The following is a 26,154-nucleotide window of genomic DNA, read 5'->3' as shown; positions in this document are numbered from 1 at the left end:
AGTACAAAAACAGTACAAAACAGCACCAAGGAGGTTTTAAACTCAGTAAAGCAACTATATATATATATATATATATATATAGAGAGAGAGAGAGAGAGAGAGAGAGAGAAAGATAGATAGATAGATAGATAGATAGATAGATAGATAGATAGATAGATAGATAGATATAAAAAAACTACTTTTTTTATTTATGTATATTTTTAAATTTCAACATTTACAAACAGTTGAGAAACAATAATCAAAATAAGTCCAACAATAGTATAAAACATTACAAAACATTATAAAAACAGTACAAAACAGTGCCAGGGGGTTGTAAATTCAAAGTAACAAAAAATACAATACAAAAAAATATATACATATTACCTTGAATTGCCGCAGGGCATATAGTATGTGCCTGTCTTGAATTACCGCCTGGTCAAACTGGTGACATCACGAGTGACACTTCCCCTGACATCATTTTCAAAATGGAGGAGGCTGACTTCAATACTGGTCATTTGAAATCGGATAAAGGGAAGAAGGTTACAAGCTATTCAGTAGGATTTAAGGTCCAAGTTTACATCACATTCAATTTTTTACTGCATGCCTTTGGTAAGTGCAGGAGTGAGAGGTTTTCAATTAATTTGCACCCCGGCGGCAATTCAAGGAAATACACTATATATTTCATTCATTTATTTATATATATATATATATATATATATATATATATATATATATATATATATATATATATATATATATATATACATATATATATATATATATATATATATATGTATATATATATATATATATATATATATACATATATCTGTAACAATACCTTATCAACTTTTTTTTTCTGTAAATGTTTATTTATAAATTTCAACATTTACAAACAGTTGAGAAACAATAATCAAAATAAGTCCAACAACAGTATAAAACATCACCAAACATTATAAAAAACAGTACAAAACAGCACTAGGGGGCTGTAAATTCAAAGTAACAAAAAATAGAATACAAAAAAATACATATATATTTACAATAAACAAAGCGCAAAGCCATAATCTCATTAAGATTCAGTAAATAACTTAAATTTGGAACACAGCATCATCGACAATTTCTTATAAACTTTTTTATTTTGCGTCTTTTTTTGTATTATTTTTATTTTTTTTAATGTTTATTTTTAAATTTCAACATTAACAAACAGATGAGAAACAATAATCAAAATACCGTATTTCCTTGAATTGCCCAAGGGTATATAGTATGCGCCTGTCTTGAATTACTGCGGGGTCAAACTCGCTTCGCAAAATAAGTAGTGCATGCTTAGTATTACTGCCTGGTCAAACTCGTGACACTTCCCTGTCATCATTTTTAAAATGGAGCAGGCTGATTTCAATACCGGTAATTAGAAATCGCATAAAGGGAAGAAGATTAAGAGCTATTCAGTAGGATTTAAGGTCCATGCTTACATCACACTCAATTTTTTACTGCATACCTTTGGTAAGTGCCAGAGTGAGAAGAGGTTTTAAAATAATTAGCGCATGCTTACTTTTACCGCATGCCTTTGGTAAGCGCAGGATTGAGAATAGGTTTTGAATTAATTAGCGCCCGGGCGGAAATTCAAGGAAATACGGTAGTTAAACAACAGTATAACAAATTACAAAACATTATAAAAACAGTACAAAACAGCGCCAGGGGGTTGTAAATTCAAAGTAACAAAAATAGAATACAAAAACATATATATATTTAATAAAGCAGGTGCGAAGCCATCGGCCCATTCAGATAATATTTGATCAACTTTGACTGCGATGAGCGATGGTGCGCGTCACACCTACGTCACGTTTGCGCGCCGGAAGTCTCTGCATCGTGGAAGTCGGCAAGATTCACGTGTTAGCTTTTCGTCCGACTTCAGAAAGTCATCGTTCGGTTTGAAAAGTAAGTCAAATACTGTTTTGATGTCAGTGAGCAGGACATATGTTAGTGTTTACAACAATATATGTGTTCCTAAATAATAGTAGAATGCATTAAAATAATGCCATAGCAAGATATCACACAATCTAGCATGATGAGCATTTAAAGTTGTTTCAAACATTTAAATACAAATTGACCTGTTTGTTTAGCTGGTTGGTTAATATAAATTAATTTAATGTTTTAGACGTGCCGTTAAATGTCATTTTGAACACATTTTAATAATACAAATTCAACGTAGTCGTTTACAGTCACTATAGACTCGCTGGCCATTAGATTAGGTACACATGCAGAAATTAATGTCATTTAAGTCAAAAGCTGCATTAAAAATGCTGTGTTAAGTTATGACAATGCTTTTGATTGATACTGCCAAATAAGACTAAGTATTACTTTAACATTGCAATCATCGGCAGTCACTCGTGGTCGAGTATGACTGTCAATCAATCAGATAGATAGATAGTACTTTATTGATTCCTTCAGGAAAATAAAAATTCCAGCAGCAGTGTACAGAGTTGAGATCAATTTAAATAAAAGTAAATAATGGGGGTTTAAATGGAAACAAAATAGAGAAATATTACAATAAGAATAAAAACTAAAAAGCAACAATGGGAATAAAAATATAACAGTAAAATAAGAATATAACAGGACGAAGTAGGCAGAGTGACCATGTTATGAAAACGTATTGCACTGTTATTGTTTTGCATCCCCTGTCATCCTAGTACCCCCCGCCCCAGAGAGGAGTTGTACAGTCTAATGGCGTGTGGGACAAAGGAGTTTTTGAGTCTATTAGTCCTGCACTTGGGATGAAGCAGTCTAGAACTGAACAGGCTCCTCTGGCTACTGATAACGCTATGCAGAGGGTGACTGGCATCATCCAGGATGCTCACTAGTTTGTCAACAGTCCTCTTCTCTGCCACAGTCACCAGTGAGTCCAGTTTCATTCCCATCGTAGAACCGGCCCGCCTGATCAGTTTCTCAAGTCTGGAGTTGTCCTTCTTAGTTGTACTGCCCCCCCAGCACACTACCATGTAGAACAGAACACTGGCAACCACAGACTGGTAGTACATCCACAGGAGTTTTTTGCAGATGTTGAAGGAGTGCAGCCTCCTGAGGAAGTACAGCCTGCTCTGTCCTTTATTGATCAATCAAGAAAGGACAGAGCAGGCTGTATCAATCAATCAATGTTTATTTATATAGCCCCAAATCACAAATGTCTCAAAGGACTGCACAAATAATTACGACTACGACATCCTCGGAAGAACCCACAAAAGGGCAAGGAAAACTCACACCCACTGGACTGTCCTCCTTCCTGGTCCTTGTGGGTCTTCAGGTGGGCGTGGAGGCCGATTCTGGACCCGATTATTCTGGGGCAATGTGGACAAGGGAATGTAGTGGTGGTGGGTTTGGCTTGGGCCTGTTTGGTGGATGCTCTCTCCTTTCTTAGTCTGCGCTTGTCTTGTGCAGCATGGCGGAGGTCGTCATTATATTGCGCGGCACCCTCACGGACAAGGTTTCTCCACATCGTCCTGTCTGTTGCCTTGACTTCCCAAGACTTAAGGTCTATGCGACACTTTGTCAGGTTTGCCTTGATGTTATCCTTAAATCTCTTCTTTTGACCTCCCGGGGCCCATTTCCCTTCAACAAGTCTCATCTTAAAACTCATCTGTATACTCTAGCCTTTAAATAGACCTCCTTTTTAGACCAGTTGATCTGCCGCTTCTTTTCTTTCTCCTATGTCCCCCCCCTCCCTTGTGGAGGGGGTCCGGTCCGATGACCGTGGATGAAGTACTGACTGTCCAGAGTCGAGACCCAGGATGGACCGCTCGTCGGGACCCAGGATGGACCGCTCGCCTGTATCGGTTGGGGACATCTCTACGCTGCTGATCCGCTTGAGATGGTTTCCTGTGGACGGGACTCTCACTGCTGTCTTGGAGCCACTATGGATTGAACTTTCACAGTATCATGTTAGACCCGCTCGACATCCATTGCTTTCGGTCCCCTAGAGGGGGGGGGTTGCCCACATCTGAGGTCCTCTCCAAGGTTTCTCATAGTCAGCATTGTCACTGGCGTCCCACTGGATGTGAATTCTCCCTGCCCACTGGGTGTGAGTTTTCCTTGCCCTTTTGTGGGTTCTTCCGAGGATGTTGTAGTCGTAATGATTTGTGCAGTCCTTTGAGACATTTGTGATTTGGGGCTATATAAATAAACATTGATTGATGATTGATTGATTGAATAAAGGACTTGATTTGGGAGGCGAGAGTCAGGCATGCGGACTACATGGCAAGTCCTTCTGAGTTGGTTTTGGGCAATCGTGGTAGTGATGGTGGGAAAGCCAGCCTCCTCCAGGACGCTGGTGTTGGTGCGTCGGTCTTCTCAGCTGATCCGGAGGATTTTTCTAAGACATCTGTGATGGTAGGTCTCCAGTGCCTTTAAGTGCCTGCTGTAGGTGGTCCAGGCTTCTGACCCATACAGAAGGGTGGGGAGCACGACTGATTTGTAGACCAGGATTTTGGTCTTTGCTTGGAGGTCACGGTTCTCAAAGACTCTCTTCCTCAGCCTTGAGAAGGCCCCACTGGCACAGCTGAGGCGGTGGTGAATTTCATCGTCAATGACAGCTTCAGATGACAGGAGGTTCCCGAGATATGGGAAGTGGTCCACTTTTTCCAGTTGGATTTTGTTAATTGAGAGGTTTGGGGGCAGGACAGGCGCACTACTGTTTGGTAGTGGTTGGTGGAGGATTTGGGTTTTCTTTCTATTGATGGCAAGACCAAGCTGTTTGTATGCATTCGCAAAAGCAGACAGTGCACTGTAGGTCCTCTTCTGAGAGGACTACGATACAATGAGTATAAAGGTGGCCTTAAAGGCCTACTGAAATGAAATGCTCTTATTTAAACATGGATGGCAGGTCCATTCTATGATCATTTCGCGATATTGCCATATTTTTACTGAAAGGATTTAGTAGAGAACATCGACAATAAAGTTCGCAACTTTTGGTCGCTAATAAAAAAGCCTTGCCTGTACCGGAAGTAGCAGACGATGTGCGCGTGACGTCACGGGTTGGGGAGCTCCTCACATCCTCACATTGTTTACAATCATGGCCACCAGCAGCGAGAGCGATTCGGATCGAAAAAGCAACGATTTCCCCATTAATTCCCGGGCGCGGCACCGCTGCTGCTCACTGCTCCCCTCACCTCCCAGGGGGTGATCAAGGGTGATGGGTCAAATGCAGATAATAATTTTGCCACACCTAGTGTGTGTGTGACAATCTTTGGTACTTTAACTTTAATTTGAGCGAGGAGGAAAGATTCGTGGATGAGGATAGTGAGAGTGAAGGACTAAAAAAAAAAAAGCAATGGGAGCGATTCAGATGTTATTAGACACATTTAATAGGATAATTCTGGAAAATCCTTTATCTGCTTATTGTGTTACTAGTGTTTTAGTGAGATTATATGGTCATACCTGAAAGTCGGAGGGGTGTGTTGACCGCCAGTATCTCTGAATACCTGAAAAAAAAACCCATAACTATTTAAGATGAAAATTAGTGATGTCCGCTAATGGCTTTTTTGCAGATATCCGATATTATCCAACTCTTAATTACCGATACCGATATCTAGTGATACCGATATATACAGTCGTGGAATTAACACATTATTATGCTTAATTTTGTTGTGATACTCCGCTTGATGCATTAAACAATGTAACACGGTTTTCCAAAATAATTCAAGTTATGGAAAAGAATGCCAACATGGCACTGCTATATTTATTATTGAAGTCACAAAGTGCATTATTTTTTTTACCATGCCTCAAAACAGCAGCTTGGAATTTGGGACAGGCTCTCCCTGAGAGAGCATGGGGAGGTTGATGGGAGCGGGGTTGAGGTGGTGGAGGGTGTATATTGTAGCGTCCCGGAAGAGTTAGTGCTGCAAGGGTTCTGGGTATTTGTTATTTTGTGTTACGGTGCGGATGTTCTCCCGAAATGTGTTTGTCATTCTTGTTTGGCGTGGGTTCACAGTGTGGCGCATATTTGTAACAGTTTTAAAGTTGTTTATACGGCCACCCTCAGTGTGACCTGTATGGCTGTTGACCAAGTATGCTTTGCATTCACTTGTGTGTGTGAAAAGCCGTAGATATTATGTGACCGGGCCGGCACGCAAAGGCAGTGCCTTTAAGGTTTATTAGCGCTCTGTTCATCTGCTACGTCCGTGTACACAGCGGCGTTATAAAAAGTCATACATTTTACTTTTTGAAACCGATACCGATGATATCCGATATTAGATTTTAAAGCAGTTATCGGTCGATAATATTGGCAATCTGATATTTGACAACTCTAATGAAAATACATCCAATTTGCCATTTATACACAGCTATTTTGTGTGTATTTTTGTATCTGTGCTATTTAAGTTGTCCTTTTAAAATTCTGAAACAGTAGGAATGAAGTCATGATTGTATAAGAAAAAAAATAGTCATTGTAATTGCTAAAAAGAAAAAAACATCCTGTAACATTACATTTTTATAAAAAAATAAAAAATACAACTTTATGCTAACAATATTGTGGCTGTTCTAAAAAAAATTTGCAATGATTGTCCAAACAGTGCTACTTTTTTTATTTAATTCATGTAAGATTTTGACTGTGTACCATTCTGACCTATTACATTTATTAAAAACAAGAATTTTCTCCCGAAAAATGTTAAGTCTTTTAACAATATAACTTTTTTGGAGAAAAAAATGTTATCGAAAACTTTTTCCACATAACATTAGAATTTACTGTATTTACTTTATTAGAACATCATTGAGGAATATGACTCCTTTCTGTAAACGTCAAATTTTATTCTCACAATATTGCAACTTTTTTCACATAATTGTACAGTTATTTTGTTTGTATTTTGGACACGATAGAATCAAAATAGAAAATAAAAAATTGTCCAGGAAGTTGACTTATAATGTGCAAAGTAAATGCAGTTATATTTAGCTGTTGGTTTCTCTCTATCTATCTATAAATATGTTGTGCTGTAGCAAAATAACTAAATAAATAACCTGGCTTTGTTGTTCTTTTCAAGGTGTCCTTGTAGCGTGGCATCATGGGTCGTAAGTTGGATCCCACAAACAAGGTGAAGCGCGGTCCTGGGAGGAAATCCAAAAAGCAGAAGGGGCCGGAGACAGAGTTGGCCAAGTTTATCAAAGATGGTGACTTTTTTTTTTTGTTTTTTTTACTAAATCATAAAAAATGTGACATAACATTAACTTTGATATTCTTGCTTGCAGATAATTCTGATCCAAAACGTCTGTCAAGAAGAGCCAGAATAAGGTATGAGTGCGATGGAATAGATTAATGAAAATTCTGTGTGGATGATGTCTTTCTGTCATTCTTATTGTTGTCAATACATCTATCTACAGGAATGCAAAGAGAGCCAACCTTTCAACAAAGACTAAAGATGCTGTTAAAAAGCAGCCCAAAAAAGGTTACTTTTAATTTTAGCTTGCAATTAACTGCCATCACAAATGTAAAATATGCCTTTGGTTTGTGTATATTTTTAATCATGTGTTTTTTTTTCCTTGTACTGTTTTTCTCCCTAAAGTATTCACTGACGAGAACAGCAAGTGGCTGAAGCCGGCGAAGAGAAAGCGTAAACTGGAGGAATCTGACAGCGAGGATGACGATGAGCACTGGGAGGTAGAAGAAGATTTGGATGAGGAGAAGGAAGAAATGGAACTACAGAAGCCGCAAAAAAAAGGAGCAAAGATGAACAAAAAATTAGGACTACAAGAACTGGAGGAGGAGGGGGAGGATGATGAAGAGGAGGAGGATGATGATGATGAAATGGTAGATGACTACGGTGCACTTGAGGATGGCAGTGATGAAGAGGAAAGTGATGGCGAGGTACGTAAACTGCTCAACACTGGGATTTAATACAAGAGCTGTATCAGCAATAATAATCAGGGTATCCGCGGCGTCTTTAAAAAGTCTTAAATCCAACAATTTGAAGTCAAGTCCTTAAAGGGGAACTGTTCTATTTTTGGGGGATCGTTTACAATCATTATGAAAGACGAGGTGACGGGTGATTTTTTTTTTTTTTTTTTCATTCCATATATTAAGTAAACGTGAATAAAAGTCAGCTTACAGCGAAGCCAATGGGAGCGCCACTATTTCACCCATGAAATTCAATAAACAACCATTCAAAAAGTGCCAACAATACTTTATTTACATTTTGTGACTTAAAGGCCTACTGAAATGAGATGTTCTTATTTAAACGGGGATAGCAGGTCCATTCTATGTGTCATACTTGATCATTTCGCGATATTGCCGTATTTATGCTGAAAGGATTTAGTAGAGAACATCCACGATAAAGTTCGCAACTTTTGGTCGCTAATAGAAAAGCCTTGCCTGTACCGGAAGTCGCAGACGATGACGTCACCCGTTGATGGCTCCTCACGTCCTCACATTGTTTTTAATGGAAGCCTCCAACAATAAGAGCTATTCGGACCAAGAAAACCACAATTTCCCCATTAATTTGAGCGAGGATGAAAGATTCGTGTTTGAGGATATTGATAGGGACGGACTAAAAAAATTAATCAAGTTTAAAAAAAACCCTGACAGATTCAGATGTTTTTAGACACATTTACTACGATAATTCTGGGAAATCCCTTATCTTTCTATTGTGTTGCTAGTGTTTTAGTGAGTTTAATAGTACCTGATAGTCGGAAGGGTGTATCCATGGGTGTCTTGAGGACAGTGTCTGAGGGAAGTCGACGGCAGCTGTATGTATGGCTCAAGCTCAGCCGATCTTCAGTAAGTGGCGACTTTTTAACCACAATTTTCTCACCGAAACCTGCTGGTTGACGTTTGGTCGGGATCCATGTTTGCTTGACCGCTCTGATACATTGGAAAGTTTCACCTCCAGGAATTTTAAACAATGAATCACCGTGTGTTTGTGTGGCTAAAGGCTAAAAGCTTCCCAACTCCATCTTTCTACTTTGACTTCTCCATTATTAATTGAACAAATTGCAAAAGATTCAGCAACACAAATGTCCAAAATACTGTGTAATTATGCAGTTAAAGCAGACGACTTTTAGCTGTGTGTGTGTGTGCAGCGCTAATATTTCCTAACAGTCCGTGACATCACGCGTACGCGTCATAATTACGCAACGTTTTCAACAAGAAACTCCCGGGAAATTTAAAATTGCAATTTAGTAAACTAAAGCGGCCGTATTGGCATGTGTTGCAATGTTAATATTTCATCATTGATATATAAACTATCAGACTGCGTGGTCGCTAGTAGTGGCTTTCAGTAGGCCTTTAAATATTGACCAAGTATTAGTGAAATTCGTATAACAGACGCTAACGCAGACAAACTATTTATTGTCGCCATGATCACTTCCGGATGGGCCAATGTGTACATTATCGAGTGGTCTGCTGCCACCTCGCTTTCTTGTTCCCTGTAAGTTTATTGTAGATCATAAATCATGCATCTCACTTGAAAAATAGATGGCTCAGAAATTAGAATATAATCCGACAAGCTGGGACACTTTGACAGCCGTTTCAGACCTGGAACTGGCGAGGACGACACGAAAAACACACGTTCCCCTGCGCCCCCCACCCTGTTTTTTTTGTGAGGACTATGAAACATTTTTCATCTAAATGTGAATATTTGCTGTCGGCATTCTAATGACAGCAGAAATTGTACAGTAAGAGAGGTATTATGTTTGTTGGCTCTCATAAAGGCTGCAGTGAGCAGAAATCAGTGATAAAGAAAAAAAAAAGCAGATATTTGGATGCCTTTTTATAAATGAATGTGCCTTGTATGCTTAAAATTATAAATATGCGAATATTAAACGTTTTTATAAATGTGCTCATTACTACTTTACATACCGTATTTTTCGGATTACAAGTCAGTTTTTTTCATAGTTTGGTGCGACATATACTCCGGAGCGACTTATGTGTGAAATTATTAACATATTACCGTAAAATATTAAATATATTATTTATCTCATTCACAGAAGAGACAGAGAAAATGTCAGCAATCGTCACACACACGTCAACCAATAAGAATTCAGCGGGGGAGGGTCATGGCAGAAGTGCATTGTGGGTCATGGGATGCTAACTGCTATATGCTATATGCTATTGCCGTAGCTATTAAAATGGATAATTTCAACGTTGGCAGTAACTTATAAAAACTGAGAAGGGCTGAACAAAAATGGCACCGAAAAGGAAATCATGTACTGCAGATTACAAACTGGACGTAGTGAAATATGCAGCAGAAAACAACAAGAGGAAGCGGTGCATACCTTTGGAGTTGGCAGAGTTGTTTAGAAGCGACATCGAGAAAGATTTCATGGGATTTATGGATTAGGAGAAGACAGATAGTTTGGTAAAGGTGTAGCATGTTCTATATGTTATAGTTATTTGAATGACTCTTACCATAATATGTTAGGTTAACATAGCAGTTGCTTATTTATGCCTCATATAACCTACACTTATTCAGCCTGTTGTTCACTATTCTTTATTTATTTTAAATTGCCTTTCAAATGTCTATTCTTGGTGTTGGATTTTATCAAATAAATTTCCCCCAAAAAAGCGACTTATACTCCAGTGCGACATATGTATGTTTTTTTCCTTCTTTATTATGCATTTTCGGCCGGTGTGACCTATACTCCGGAGCGCCTTATACTCCGAAAAATACGGTATATAATTACATCATGCTAGGGCTGGGCGATATTGCCTTTTTTTAATATCGGGATATTTTTAGGCCATATTGCGATATACGATATATATTACGATATTTTGCCTTGGCCTTGAATGAACACTGGATACATATAATCACAGCAGTATGATGATTCTATGTGTCTACATTAAAACATTCTTCTTCATACTGCATTAATATATGCTACTTTTAAACTTTCATGCAGAGAGGGAAATCACAACTAAGTCAACTGAACAAAAGTGTATTTATTAAAGTTATTAAGCAATGGCACAAACATTCAAGTAATTTCCAAAACATAAAGTGCAAGATTGTCAGAGACATTTTAAGTGTCAAATAAAAATGAGCTGCATAATAGGAAATCAAATAGTATTCGTCCTTCACTATGTGGTCTGTTACTAAAGTTATGAAATTCTCTTCATTCTCTAGCGAGTGACTTTTCAAATGATGCTACATATTAGCAGTAATGCTACTTTTTATAGCAACGCTTGTACTGCATGCTTGACTTATTACGGTTGTCTGTTCGACATATTCCCACTTGAAGCCGAACCACCGGCAGACGATGGAAAGCCTGCGGTTTTTATTGGGAATTAAGTCCTCCTTCATTTGTTACCAGATCCGCACCTTTTTTCTCTTGTACGGCTACATTAGCAGCTAACATTAGCCACACTGCTACGTCTCTGCTCTGCGAGGGCGTGTATGTGACGTGTGACGCGACAGTTTGTGACGTATGTAAGAATGTGCGCCTGCTTGTCTATGAGGAGACACAGGAAAGAGCGAGGAGAGCCTGAAGTGTACGCCCGCAGCTAAAAGTCCTGCGTGAGAACGTATACTCGAAAATTACGATATAGTCATTTTCTATATCGCACAGAGACAAACCTGCGATATATCGTATATATCGATATATCGCCCAGACCGACATCATGTATACAAAACCTTTATTGAGGTGTTTGGATGTTTTTTAGGGTCTGTATTGGCAGAATTGAACGAATATATAAAATATTTTAATATTTAGAATGCATTAAAAAAAATCCATCTGTCACCATATCTTTCATAATGATTGTGAACGATGGGCAAAATTACAAAAAGAAAGTGCAGTTCACCTTTTTAAAATCTCTAAAATTCCCATGAAATCTCATAAAAGGCCGTAAATACGAATTAGAAAGGTCTTAAAAATCTATTAATATTGCTTGTATTTAAAACATGCATAAACTTTAGTCTTGCTTTTAAATTATTTAATTTTGCGGGTGCTATTTAAAATGTTCACGAGTGAACTCGTGCTGTAATGCCACGCGGTGGAGAAAAAGTGACACAGACGAGGATGCACACTCAGTTGCAGTAACTCAGTAGTCAGCCAACTCTTGCGGAAACCCGTGCACACGCTACACACATCTGCGACATCCCTTAACGGCACAGTACACATACACTTACATCACAGATATTACAATGCTATTACATACAGGAAGCAAACGCAAATTTTTCTGTGGTAATAGCGTACTCAGCAGTAAAATTATAAAAAATACATAATTCTCTTATATTATTTCTATTGTTTGTTACAGTAATTTCAGGTCAGCTTCTCATGCCTAATCTTTTCTCCAAGATTATACCGCAACTGAATGTTGTCTGTGTAGTGTTTGCACTCATTTTATGGTTGGATGAGGAAAGCACGGAAGATTTGGGAATGTCTTATTCCATCCATCCATTTTCTACCGCTTTTCCCAAATGGGGTTGCGGGGGGTGCTGGAGCCTCTCAGCTGCATTCGGGAATGTCATCTTGTCATGCTTAAATGAAACCTAGTCCTGCTTTATTAGCAATATTATGTGTTCAGAAAAGTCCCAAAAAACAGGTAAAATGTATTGCAAGCCATAATCCCTTTCTTTCTTTTTAGACACTCTGTGTCTACACCTGTTTTTTTTTACATCCTTGTGCGGCTGCAGTAGTGTAAATGTTTATCTGTTTGCTCATTTCTGAGTCTCAAAGACAAAAGTTAACCAGCTTTAGCGGAGATGCTAACAGTCCCTTTCACAGACAATCCATTGTTGTGCTTTCTTCTACCTTTGCTGACGTTCTGGTTGTTTTTACATGAAAACACTTGATATGCAGCACACTGGTACTTTTTTGTCTGTATGAATGAGAAATGGTCGTACATTATGTTCATTATGGTCTTAAAAAAGTTTTTAAAAGTTTTAAATTGGACTTGTTGAAACCTTTACAATTCTGAATGTAAAGCGAGTATGGCTGTTTCTGTATGACAAGATGTTCCAAAAGTAATCATTACATTTTAAATTGTTTTAAAATGGCAAAATATTCCATTAAAAATATTAATGTCATCAAATAGTTAAAAATTACAGTGAAATATATAAAAAACACAGATCATTAAATATAAAAAAAAGTCATGAAATATATTGGTTATAAAATACATATTTTTAAATAATTACTTATGTAACGATTCAACTGTATTTCACAACTGAAGACATGATTTCCCATTTTATTCAATATGTTGTCTATTAAGCGTTGTCCGTATGTGTAAGTAATAATGTGCCACACTAGCCATAATTACATCATTTTGCTGCTTTTAAAAAAATCTTTATGAAAGTAAATTCTTTGAATGAATTTCAGCCAACTTATTTCTCATTTTTCTTTAGCTTCTTCCCATTGAACGTGCAGCTAAGAAAAGCAAAAAGCTGAAGGCAACTCTGGGTCTTGATGACGACGACGACTATGATGATGATGATGATGATGATGACAATGACGACGATGATGATGCCAAAAATGATGATGATGATGGGAAAGAAGTTAAGGATGAGGAAGACACAATCCAGACCAACATCGAGGACTTGGATCAGTTCAGGTTGCCTGCAGGAGATGAGAGTGAGAAGGAAGGTGTGTAGCAGTAATTCATCTTTATTTCCTCCAATAGTAACTTCCTCTATTATAATGTTATGAAGGGGGGGGAAAGTTGATTTATGAAAATAAATTAATTGTAAATTTTCCAAAATTACAGACACAATTTTAAGTAAAAAAAAGTCCCTACATAAGTAAAAAATGGTAATTTCAGGGGACAAGTCGTAATTTCATGAGACAAAGATTGTCATAAAATATAAAAATGTGGTAATTTTATTTAATAAAGTCCCAATTTTTAGGGAGAACTATTCCACTATTATAAAAATGAAATGTATTATATGGGAAAAGTCTCAATTTAAGGTGAAAACAATGCCAATATTATAACATTATGTTTATTATGCAATAGTGCAATAGAACAGTCATAGTTTTAAGAGAAAAAAAATCTAATATAATATTATACAATAATATGGAGTAATCACACATTTTTGGAGAAAAAGCATCCTAAAAACAAGACAAAAATAAGTAAATGTACAAAAATAACATGTAAATATAAGAAAAGAAGAATCTAATTTTAGACTAAAATGACAAGTAATTGTGTTTAGAGAAAATGAGTAATGAGCAAAATTAGTAAATTTACACAGTTATGTTTTTTAAGACTCCAAAAATCCAATATTTTGAGGACAAAATTTTAGCTGTAAAAATATAAAGTCAACTATGTTCAAATGAAATAAATATATGAATACTTGATTTGTTTAAAGGCTTTTTTGTTCATTATTATTTCATTACCAATTTGGAAAAAACAAGTTAAACTTTATAACAAAAAAATGTAATATGGGAACAAATGGTAATTTTACAAAACCAGTGCTAACTGTAGAAGAAAAAGATTGAAGATAAAATGGCGAAAACTGATATTCGAACATAACCATTTTCTGTAAATATAACTTAAGTTCCCTATAGTTGCGACATTCTTTCCAAGAAAAATATTACAATATACTCAATAAATACAACTGTTCCCATAACAGGGACTCACAACACTGCGTCTAATAGTCCAGTTAAGGATGCGATTAAGCAAATAATTGTTCGCAATCCCATCTTTTTTTGTCACCAACACGACACAGGTTTATTGCCTGTGGACCTGAAGACAATCTACCAGAGGATAAAGGACAACGTGGATGTGCTGTGTAATTTTACGGCCAAAAGAGAGGTTGGCAAAGATCGAGGAGAGTACCTATCTCTGCTGATTAAGGATCTGTGCACCTACTACAGCTACAATGACTTCCTCATTGAGAAGTTTATGGACCTCTTCCCGCTCTCAGAGGTGAATCTTCTCACAGTGACATGGACATAATGTCCAGATGATATCTAGGATGGGTGATTTAACACCAGTCTTTTTGTCACAGCTGGTGGATTTCCTTGAGGCTAATGAAATTCAGAGACCTGTCACTATTCGAACCAACACGCTGAAAACCAGGAGGCGGGACCTTGCTCAGGTAAATCACCTAGTTGGGATTAGGGTTGTCAAAAGCATTGATACTTAGATACCAACACACAAAAAATACACCAATACCTGCTTTTTTCAGTATTATTAGTATTGAATTCTAGGAATGGCTCATATTGCCTTTAATCCATATTGCAGCCTCCTGTGATAATGATATACAGTAAGTATATCACAATTTATTGTTGGGTATGTAAATAATAATGGAACCATTTCAGAACAAGTTACAAAGGCTGTTAAAAAAGTGTTAAAAATGATAATACTTAAAATGTTCAAGATTATTGAATAATTTCTTTAAAACACAATAATAATCGAACACAAACACCAGATGACGGACTAACAATAATAATTAATATTAAATTAATTCCTACCATTGGCTCTGATTTAAATTGTTTAGATTTTGTCTTTGGGGCGGTAGAGCTCTGCTGGTAGAGTGGCCGTACCAACAACTTGAGGGTTCCAGGTTCGATCCCCGCTTCCGCCATCCTCGTCACTGCCGTTGTGTCCTTGGGCAAGACACTTTACCCACCTGCTCCCAGTGCCACCCACACTTGTTTAAATGTAACTTAGATATTTGGTTTCACTATGTAAAAGCGCTTAGAGTCACTAGAGAAAAGTGCTATATAAATATACTTCACTTCTTTTAAAGGGGAATATTATCAGCAGACCTATGTAAGCGTCAATATATACCTTGATATTGCAGAAAAAAGACCTTTTTTTTTTTAACCGATTTCCGAACCTAAATGGGTGAATTTTGGCAAAATAAACATCTTTCTATTCATCACTCTCGGAGCGATGACGTCAAAACGTGACGTCACCAAGGTAGTCAATCGGCCATTTTGTTAAACACATTATACACATCGAGTCAAATCAGCTCTGTTATTTTCCATTTTTTCGACTGTTTTCCATACTTTGGAGACATCATGCCTCGTCGGTGTGTTGTCGGAGGGTGTAACAACACGATCAGGGACGGATTCAAGTTGATTTACGTAGAATGTGCATCAATTAGCATGGCATGCTAATCGATGCTAACATGCTATTTACCGGCGATGCTAAGGCAGACATGGCACGGAGATGTATGGATAACCTGCAGATGCATTTCCAACGATTAAGTCAATGAAATCACAAAGGTGAGTTTTGTTGATGTTGTTGACTTATGTGCTAATCAGACATATTTGGTCGCGGCATGACTGCCAGCTAATCGATGCTAACATGCTATTTAGGCTAGCTGTATGTTCATTTGAAACTATACTTGCATCCAGCGTTTCCTTCCACCCAGATTTAATGCCAAACAAACACCAATCGACAGATTTAAGTTGATCCAGTGTCACAAGATGCGAAACTTCCGATCGTTGGTCTGCACCTTTTACCGGCGATGCTAAGGCAAACATGGTCGAATAGCGTCAATAGCTATTCGCTCAATAGCTTCAGTTTCTTCTTCAATTGTGTTTTCGCTATCTGCCTCCATACTCCAACCATCCCTTTCAATACATGCGTAATCTGTTGAATCGCTTAAACCGCTGAAATCCGAGTCTGATTCCCAGCTAATGTCGCTATATCTTGCTGTGGTAACCGCCACGTTGTTTGTATTGGCATCGCTATGTGACGTCACAGGAAAATGGACAGTGTCTTCGCAGATAGCGAAAATAAGGCACTTTAAAGCTTTTTTTTAGGGATATTCTGGGACGGGTAAAATTTTGCAAAAACATAAGATAAGCCACTGGGAACTGATTTTTATTGGTTTTAACCCTTTTGAAATTGTGATAATGTTCCCCTTTAAAGCTCTCCTGTATCCACTTGCTTATTTCCTAAATTTTGCAAACGATAACAATTTAAATTATGTGCCAATAGATGTTGAAGCACAGTGATCTTAAATTCTTGACCATTTTAAACTATGAGTTTCAAAACATGCACCTGGGGATAGGTTGATTGGCAACACTAAATTGGCCCTAGTGTGGGAATGTGAGTGTGAATGTTGTCTGTCTATCTGTGTTGGCCCTGTGATGTGGTGGCGACTTGTCCAGGGTGCACCCTGCCTTCCGCCCGATTGTAGTTGAGATAGGCACCAGCGCCTACCGCAACCCCAAAGGGAATAAGCGGTAGAAAATGGATGGAATGGATAGATGGATTTTTTTTTATTTTTTTTTTTGCGTAAAATCGTGAAAATTCAATAATTCTTAAATTCTGGTAGCGTAAAAACCTTAGTTGGGATTAAGAAGAAATAAAATGATCCGAATGCAAATCATTTCTTAGTCCTAACAGGCTGCACCTTGGGAGGATCGCACAAATAAAAGTATTCATTTTAGAAGAATCAAGTCTCAAACTCTTAATAGTATGAGATTTGTTTCAGAATTTTATTACAATGGTTGGGGGAGTTTTTTGTAATCTGTGTAACACAATGAAGTCGGGTCTGCTTAAGATGGCCAATTTTTGGGCTTTTTATTTCTTAAAAGTGTTTGCTTAAGTCGACGGCTTTTGTTAACATAATATTTTAGACCTACAAACCTGCCTTCCGCCCGATTGTAGCTGAGATAGGCGCCAGCGCCCCCCGTGACCCCGAAAGGGAATAAGCGGTAGAAAATGGATGGATGGATGGATCAGTTTTATTATGTCCACATGGGTTGTAGTATTATTAATTATTAATCCAGGACACGGGGGGGGGCCATGTCTCCCAGCTGACCTTGGGAAGGTGTTGGGATTCTCCAGGAGTAGCTGGACAAAGTGGCTGGGGAGAGGGAAGTCTGGGCTTCTCTGTGACCCAACCTTGAATAAGCAAATAAGATGGATGGTTAACATAATTAATGTCTACATGGAAATCATTAAAACATACACAGGGTGACTTTCTGTTCAGTGCAAAATAAGTAAAGCAAGTAAATATTGCAATCGTTTTTTTTCCCATAAGTCTGCGAAGACAATAATAGAATCTGGACCGCACAACACTGAAATGCAATAAAAAGCAGTAATTTGTTCAACTGAATTATTTTATTTCTATTTTCAGGCCTTGATCAACAGAGGAGTGAACTTGGATCCACTGGGAAAGTGGTCCAAAGTGGGTTTGATCATCTTCGACTCCTCTGTCCCTATAGGTATGTGTGCTAAACTATGAACACTCCACTAATGTCAAGAATAGAGACAACACCCGAGAAATCCATTTGTGTGTTGCGATGACACAGGTGCAACTCCAGAGTACCTGTCTGGTCATTATATGCTCCAGGGAGCCTCCAGCTTCCTGCCAGTCATGGCGCTCTCGCCACAGGAGGGGGAGTTTGTGTTGGATATGAGCTCAGCCCCTGGAGGAAAGACCACCTATATTGGTAAGAACTGCTAAATATTTATAAAAACAGCTCCTGGATGGAATTTAATTAGATTTTGCAGGTGTGTAAAAAATTTGGAAATGTTTCTCTTCTAGCTCAGCTGATGAGGAACACTGGTGTGATCGTTGCTAACGACGCCAAAGCTGATAGATTGAAAAGCGTAGTGGGCAACATCCATCGTCTGGGGGTCACCAACACTCTGGTGTGCAATTACGACGGCAGGGAGTTCCCAAAGGTAATGTGCATGCATGTACAGATGTGCTTTATTTGTTGTATACTTAAGACTAAAAGGTTGAACTTTGCGTGCAGGTCATGGGGGGCTTTGATAGAGTGCTGCTGGATGCACCTTGTTCAGGCACAGGAGTCATTGCTAAAGACCCCGCTGTGAAGACCAGCAAGGTAAACCACTCTTTACTGTTGGATATTTACAGTATTTGGCCACCCCGAGAGGGACTAACGGTAGAAAATGGATGGATGTATCTATGTATGTATGTATGTATGTATGTATGTATGTATATGTGCATGTATATAAAGTATATATGTATATGTGCATGTATATACAGTATATATGTATGTACAAACCCCGTTTCCATATGAGTTGGGAAATTGTGTTAGATGTAAATACAAACAGAATACAATGATTTGCAAATCCTTTTCAACCCATATTCAGTTGAATGCACTACAAAGACAACATATTTGATTTTCAAACTCATAAACTTTATTTAAAAAAAAAAAAAATAATTAACTTAGAATTTCATGGCTGCAAAGTAGTTGGGAAAGGGCATGTTCACCACTATGTTACATCACCTTTTCTTTTAACAACACTCAATAAACCTTTGGGAACTGAGGAGACACATTTTTGAAGCTTTTCAGGTGAAATTCTTTCCCATTCTTGTTTTATGTACAGCTTAAGTTCTACACTCCGGGGTCTCCGTTGTGGTATTTTAGGCTTCATAATGCGCCACACATTTTCAATTGGAGACAGGTCTGGACTACAGTCAGGCCAGTCTAGTACCCGCACTCTTTTACTATGAAGCCAGGCTGTTGTAACAAGTGGCATTGTCTTGCTGAAATAAGCAGGGTCCATGATAACGTTACTTGGATGGCAACATATGTTGCTCCAAAACCTGTATGTACCTTTCAGCATTAATGGTGCCTTCACAGATGTGTAAGTTACCCATGCCTTGGGCACTAATACACCTCCATACCATCACAGATGCTGGCTTTTCAACTTTGCACCTAGAACAGTCCTAATGGTTCTTTTCCTCTTTGGTCCGGATGACACGACATTCATCGTTTCCAAAAAACAATTTGAAATGTGGACTCGTCAGACCACAGAACACTTTTCCACTTTGCATCAGTCCATCTTAGATGAGCTCGGGCCCAGAGAAGCCGGCTGCGTCTCTGGGTATCGTTGATAAATGGCTTTTGGCTTTGCATAGTAGAGTTTTAACTTGCACTTACTAGCGACAAACAGTAGTTACTTACAGTGGTTTTCTGAAGTGTTCCTGAGCCCATGTGGTGATATCCTTTACGCACTGATGTCGGTTTTTGATGCAGTACCGCCTGAGGGTACGAAAGTCGGTTATATCATCGCTTACGTGCAGTGATTTCTCCAGATTCTCTGAACCTTTTGATGGTATTACGGACCGTAGATGGTAAAATTCCTAAATTCCTTGCAATAGCTCGTTGAGAAATGTTGTTTATAAACTGTTTGACAATTTGCTCACACATTTGTTCACAAAATGGTGACTTTCTCCCCGTCTTTGTTTGTGAACGGCTGAGCATTTCACGGAAGCTGTTTTTATACCCAATCATGGCACCCACCTGTTCCCAATTAGCCTGCACACCTGTGGGATGTTCCAAATAAGTGTTTGGTGAGCATTCCTCAACTTTATCAGTATTTATTGCCACCTTTCCCAACTTCTTTGTCACGTGTCGCTGGCATCAAATTCTAAAGTTAATGATTATTTGCAAAAAAAAAAAAATTTTTATCAGTTTGAACATCAAATATGTTGTCTTTGTAGCATATTCAATTGAATGTGGGTTGAAAATGATTTGCAAATCATTGTATTCTGTTTATATTTACATCCAACACACTTTCCCAACTCATATGGAAACGGGGTTTGTATATACTGTATATATGTATGTATGTATATGTATATAGAGTGGTATGGCGTAGTGGGGAGATCAGCCGTGCCAGAAACCTGAGGGTTGCAGGTTCGCTTCCCACCTATTGACATCCAAATCGCTGCCATTGTGTCCTTGGGCAGGACACTTCACCTTTGCCCCCGGTGCCGCTCACACTGGTGAATGAATGATGAATGAATGATGGCTGGTGGTCGGAGGGGCCGTAGGCGCAAACTGGCAACCACGCTTCCGTCAGTCTACCCCAGGGCAGCTGTGGCTACAAATGTAGCTTACCACCACCAGGGTGTGAATGAATGATGGGTTCCCACTTCACTGTGAGCGCTTTGAGTATCTAATAATAGAAAAGCGCGATATAAAATGTAATCCATTATTATTCTTTAATTATAAAGTCTTTACTTTTTTTACTGATATGTTCACTCCTTTATTTTAACTGCAAACTGTATCAGTGTTCAAATAACATCAATACTAGCTCAATTTATTTGTCGTCTCATCGAATTAAACGCTGGCTGTGAAGATTGTTTACTCGACAGATTGGCATATCGCTCTGGAGGGTTTTTTTTGTTGGCCAAATTGTTATAGAGAAACTCTCGGAGGGGTTGGAGAAGAACAAAGATTGTTTATTAAACTTCATCTTCATTAGCCTAACTGCTTTGTGTTTTAGTTTGATATCAAAAAGTAAACACCGGGTTTTGTTTACATGTTTTTTTTTCATGTCACTTTAAAAATCATTTATGTGACATTATTTTGTCAATGTGTTATTTTGTACAGTTATTTCCTATACGACATATTTCTGCTCAAACTCATAATGGATCTGTCCCGATACATCAGCTGTACATAACTTTGAAAAAAATAAAAAGTCTGTCTATCAAAATATAAAAATAGAGATAAAGGCATCATGTAATGACAGAAAGTTGACAAGTTGATGTTCTCACCAAGGAGCAAAAAGCATCACCAAGGACAGCACACACCCTGGCTTCCACCTGTTCGACCTGCTACCTTCGGGCAGGCGCTACAGGTGCATCTGAGCCGGAACAAACAGGCTCAGAGAAAGCTTCTCTCCCAGAACTGTCACCATGTTGAACTCTAACTTGTAATAATAATTCACCCCTATACAATATTCTACCCTAATGTGCAATAATACTCTTCGAGTGCAATACGTCCGACACTGATTATTATTTATTATTTCGGTACTCTTGTCTAGTTCTGTATATTATGCAGTATTTTGCTTATTATTTTTATTGTATAGTAGTCTATTTCAATTTTTAGTTTTTCCTTTATTACCTCTTGTGTTATTTATTTTTACCCCATATTTGTTCCCACTACTCCATCTTAAGCTGGAGTCCTTAATCTCGTCATATGCAAATATAATGACAATAATGTCCATTCTATTCTATTATATTCTATTATTAAAGAATAAGAAAATAACTAATATTTTTCCTTAAATATATGCATATCGTTTAACTATAGTCTTTTCATTAGACATTACAAATGACATGGTGGTATTGTATTGACACCCCAACACTGCTTTACTTAATCAATAATCATGATTTCAATATGTATTGATATATGAACCCTCCTTTAAGGCAGCACTTGCCTTGGACTTAAAAAGTTAAAATTTAAATATATGTATGTAAAGTGTCTCAGTTTTTTTAAAGCGCTTTTCAAAAAAAAAAAAAGTTTTAATAGTAATAAAATGAGAAAAAAAATTACATAATTTGATGAGAAGTCTTTTCTGTTACATTGCTGCTGTTCTTGTTTTTTTTTTTGTTTTTTTTTTACAACAATTGTCTTAAACTACCTGGATAGGGAGTTTAAATTGTACTAGATAAAAATGTGATAATTTGCAAACTAAGAGAGAATTCTTTGGAAAAAATATATAATCCATCCATCCATTTTCTACCGCTTATTCCCTTTGGAGTCACGGGGGGCACTGGTGCCGATCTCATCTACAATCGGGCGGAAGGCGGCGTACACCCTGGACAAGTCGCCACCTCATCGCAGGGCAAAATATATAATATATTGTATTTCCTTGAATTGCCGCAGGACATATAGTATGCGCCTGCCTTGAATTACTGCCGGGTCAAATTCTCTTCCCAAAATAATTAGCGCATGCTTAGTATTACCGCCTGGTCAAACTCGTGACGTCACGAGTGACACTTCCCCTGTCTTCATTTTCAAAATGGAAGAGGCTGATTTCAATACCAGTAATTTGAAATCGCATAAAGGGAAGAAGATTAAGAGCTATTCAGTAGGATTTAAGGTCCAAGCTTTCATCACACTCAAATTTTTACTGCATACCTTTGGTAAGTGCCGGAGTGAGAAGAGGTTTTAAAATAATTAGCGCATGCTTACTTTTACCGCATGCCTTTGGTAAGCGCAGGAGTGAGAAGAGGTTTTAAATTAATTAGCGCCCCGTCAGCAATTCAAGGAAATACGGTATGAATATGTATATATATATATATATATATATATATATATATATATATATATATATATATATATATTAGTTATTTTTATTTTTTATTTTTTTCAAAAAAAGTCCTTGACTATTTTCCTACTTTATTTATTTTTTTGTAACTTTAAGACTCAAAACAAAGTTTACACAATTTTTGTATAAGAACTTTTGTTTGGAACACTACATCTTTCGTCTCGGGACTTCAAGATTTAATTTGCATAACATTGCGTTTTTTTTTCTATTAAAAAAATACAACTTCTTTCTTGAAATTTTGTTTTTCCACATAGGATTTGCGACAACAACATTACAACCTTTTATTGTTATTTGACAACTTTTCCTATAACAAATGCATTGTATTTCCTGACAGGATGAAGCAGACATCCAGCGCTGTGCCCACTTGCAGAAAGAGTTGTTGCTAGCCGCCATCGACTCTGTCAACGCAGAGTCGACCACAGGAGGATATCTGGTCTACTGCACATGCTCCATAACGGTTAGTGTGTTGTGCATGCTTAATGGTCAAGCTGTGTTTGTTCTCTTGGTGATTTACCTGTCGTCTGGCAGATGGAGGAGAATGAATGGGTTGTCGACTACGCCTTGAAGAAAAGGAATGTCAAACTAGTTCCCACAGGACTGGATTTTGGCAAGGAGGGCTTCACCAGGTATACAAAACTAGTTCACTTTGTATTTTGTCATACGAAAAAGTGCCTGCTTAAGTTGACGCCCATGGTAGACCACTTTTCTGGACAGCATTTTACACCCAAAAAGGTAATTTCAATGAAAAATGTTTGTCGACGTGTTGTTATTGCAATTTTAATTTTCATCCCTCAGCAACTACTGTCTGGTTGCACAGCATTACAACAAGCAAATAGAGAAAAAATATTTTAACCATTCTGTTATCGTCTGTGCGAAAATCACAAATAAATGACAACCGCTTATATGGATGTAAACAATCCAATCCACTTTATTTATATAGCACATTTAAACAACAATAACGTTTCCAAAGTGCTGCACAGCCATGTTAAAAACATTAAAAAAAAAAAAAAACGATATTATGCTCCACCAATGACTGAATAAAAACAAAAAATAAATAAATATAAACCCAATAAAAACCATATAAAAACAAATATGATTAAAAACTATTTTAAATGGTAAAATCAATTAAAACAGTGACATAGAAATCAAAGTGTATAAAAAACACAGAGGACCACACAACTCACGTAGTGTTAAAAGCCAAAGAATAAAAGTGGGTCTTAAGACGAGACTTAAAACACTCCACTGTGGAAGCAGTTTGAACATGGAGGGCCAGAGTGTTCCAGAGCTTAGGGCCACAGAGAAGGCCCTGTGTCCCCTGGTCTTAAGTCTGGTCTTGGGCACCACGAGCTGGAACTGGCTCTCGGACCTCAGAGCGCGCGCAGGAATGTAAATTTGGATGAGGTCCGAGAAATATTGAGGTGCCAGTCCATGTAATCAGGCACTCTGAGAAGTTAAACCGCTTACACCAGGCCTGGGCAATTATTTTGACTCAGGGGGCCAAATTTATAGAAAAGAATGTGTTTGGGGCCGGTATATGTGATTTTTTTGGAACACTAATACAAAACTTCACAATAATGTCTGATTGAATGCTGAAAATGTTATTACAGACCGCCTTAAAAACGGAATGGAATTTTAAATTGTTTTACTGAATGAGACACCCAGAATGTACATGAAAATACAGAATGTGGGATTTACAATATTAACTATGAATGATAAAATACTGAATATTGACAACATATGAATGTCACGCCCCCTCTCGATCGACATATTTTACAATAAAGCGAAACTCAACAAAAATGCAACAAACACAGGGAAATATAAACGTGAAGGGTTAAAAAAAAAATTATAACACTTAAAATCTGATATATCTGATATATCACTAAGCTTTAGAACTTTCTTGTAAAAATCTCCTTCTACATCTGTCCCTATTATTTGGGAATGTCCGGCGGGAATAGATAGATAGATAGTACTTTATTGATTCCTTCAGGAGAGTTCCTTCAGGAAAATTTAAATTCCAGCAGCAGTGTACAGAGTTGAGATCAATTTAAAAAAATGTCCAGATTGAAAAGCTTAAAGGGCCGCATGTGGCCCCCAGGCCTTAATTTGCCCAGGTCTGGCTTACAGTGTCCAAGAACTCATTGCTGAGGTGTATTTGTTGCACTTTTTCAGGTTCAAAGAGCGTCGATTCCATCCTACTCTGCGACTCACAAGACGTTTCTACCCGCACTCTCACAATATGGACGGTTTTTTTGTGGCCAAGTTTAAAAAATTCTCCAATGTGATTCCGGTGGCGCCTTCAGGTAAAAATAACACTTGGCATTGCGTCACATGCTGGCTTTCAGTTGGTCAAGAGCTCATCCTGTATGTCTGTCCCTATTATAGAGAAGGACATTGCAGCAAAAGAGGTGGCAGATCAAGCAGTCACAGCGGACAAGACCAAGAACAACGTCACCGCCAAGGCTGGTCAAACGTCCCAAGAGCTGGCCAAAACCAACGGTAAAGCAAGGCAGAAAAAGAACTCTTCGACTGGACCTAAAAACGCAAAGATCGCCAAGATGGACGGAGAGAGCGTGAAGGGGCTGGAGGTCAAGACCCCCTCACCTGCGGATGAGACGAAAACACAGAAGGCCGGCAAAAAGGATGGGAGCAGATTTGAGAAAAAGAAAAGAAACAAGAAAATAACATCCCATGGAGCCAAGAATAGAATGGGAAAGAATAAATTCAATAACGTGAAACGCATGTCGCGTAAAGGACCCAGCAAGAAGTGATCATACAGGCACGTATGACAATGTTTTGATGTTCATGTCATTATTCTAAGCTCACTTTGCTGCATACACGCATTGGAGTAGGTTCATGTTTCCTTTTTGCATCATGAAATATCCTTTATGTTTGTGGCATATTAAATTTTTAAGATATGTTCTTTAATCAGAGTTTCTTGTATTCTTTCTGTCCATCCATTTTGTACCGCTTATTCCCTTTGGGGTCGCGGGCGGAGCTGGTGCCTATCTCGGCTACAATCGGGCGGAAGGCGGGGTACACCCTGGACAAGTCGCCACTTCATCGCAGGGCCAACACAGATAGACAGACAACATTCACACACTAGGGCCAATTTAGTGTTTCCAATCAACATGTTTTAACACTTATTCTATCATCTTTTAATTTTCCTGAGGGAACTCTCCTGAAGGAATTAAAAAACGTACTATCCATCAAATTTAACA

At 38.0% G+C, this 26,154-nt stretch overlaps 1 protein-coding gene across 1 annotated transcript; it reads left to right on the top strand.

Moving 5' to 3' along the window:
* Window positions 1–1,772: 1,772 nt before the first annotated feature.
* nop2 (NOP2 nucleolar protein homolog (yeast)) lies at window positions 1,773–25,861 on the top strand. The gene is made up of 16 exons (XM_061914917.1): window positions 1,773–1,914; window positions 7,005–7,131; window positions 7,210–7,252; window positions 7,342–7,406; window positions 7,524–7,825; window positions 13,290–13,527; window positions 14,607–14,806; window positions 14,889–14,978; window positions 17,982–18,069; window positions 18,157–18,297; window positions 18,393–18,532; window positions 18,607–18,696; window positions 23,271–23,393; window positions 23,465–23,562; window positions 25,106–25,236; window positions 25,319–25,861. Exons 2-16 carry the CDS (start codon window positions 7,026–7,028, stop codon window positions 25,702–25,704), a joined length of 2,241 nt encoding a protein of 746 aa, XP_061770901.1. The 5' UTR covers window positions 1,773–1,914; window positions 7,005–7,025; the 3' UTR covers window positions 25,705–25,861.
* Window positions 25,862–26,154: the final 293 nt, after the last annotated feature.

Source organism: Nerophis ophidion, linkage group LG11 (genome assembly GCF_033978795.1).
Source record: "Nerophis ophidion isolate RoL-2023_Sa linkage group LG11, RoL_Noph_v1.0, whole genome shotgun sequence".
In the NCBI taxonomy this organism is placed as follows: Eukaryota; Metazoa; Chordata; class Actinopteri; order Syngnathiformes; family Syngnathidae; genus Nerophis; species Nerophis ophidion.
The sequence above is the reverse complement of the archived record's forward strand: the minus strand, read 5'-3'. Positions and strand labels throughout refer to the sequence as shown.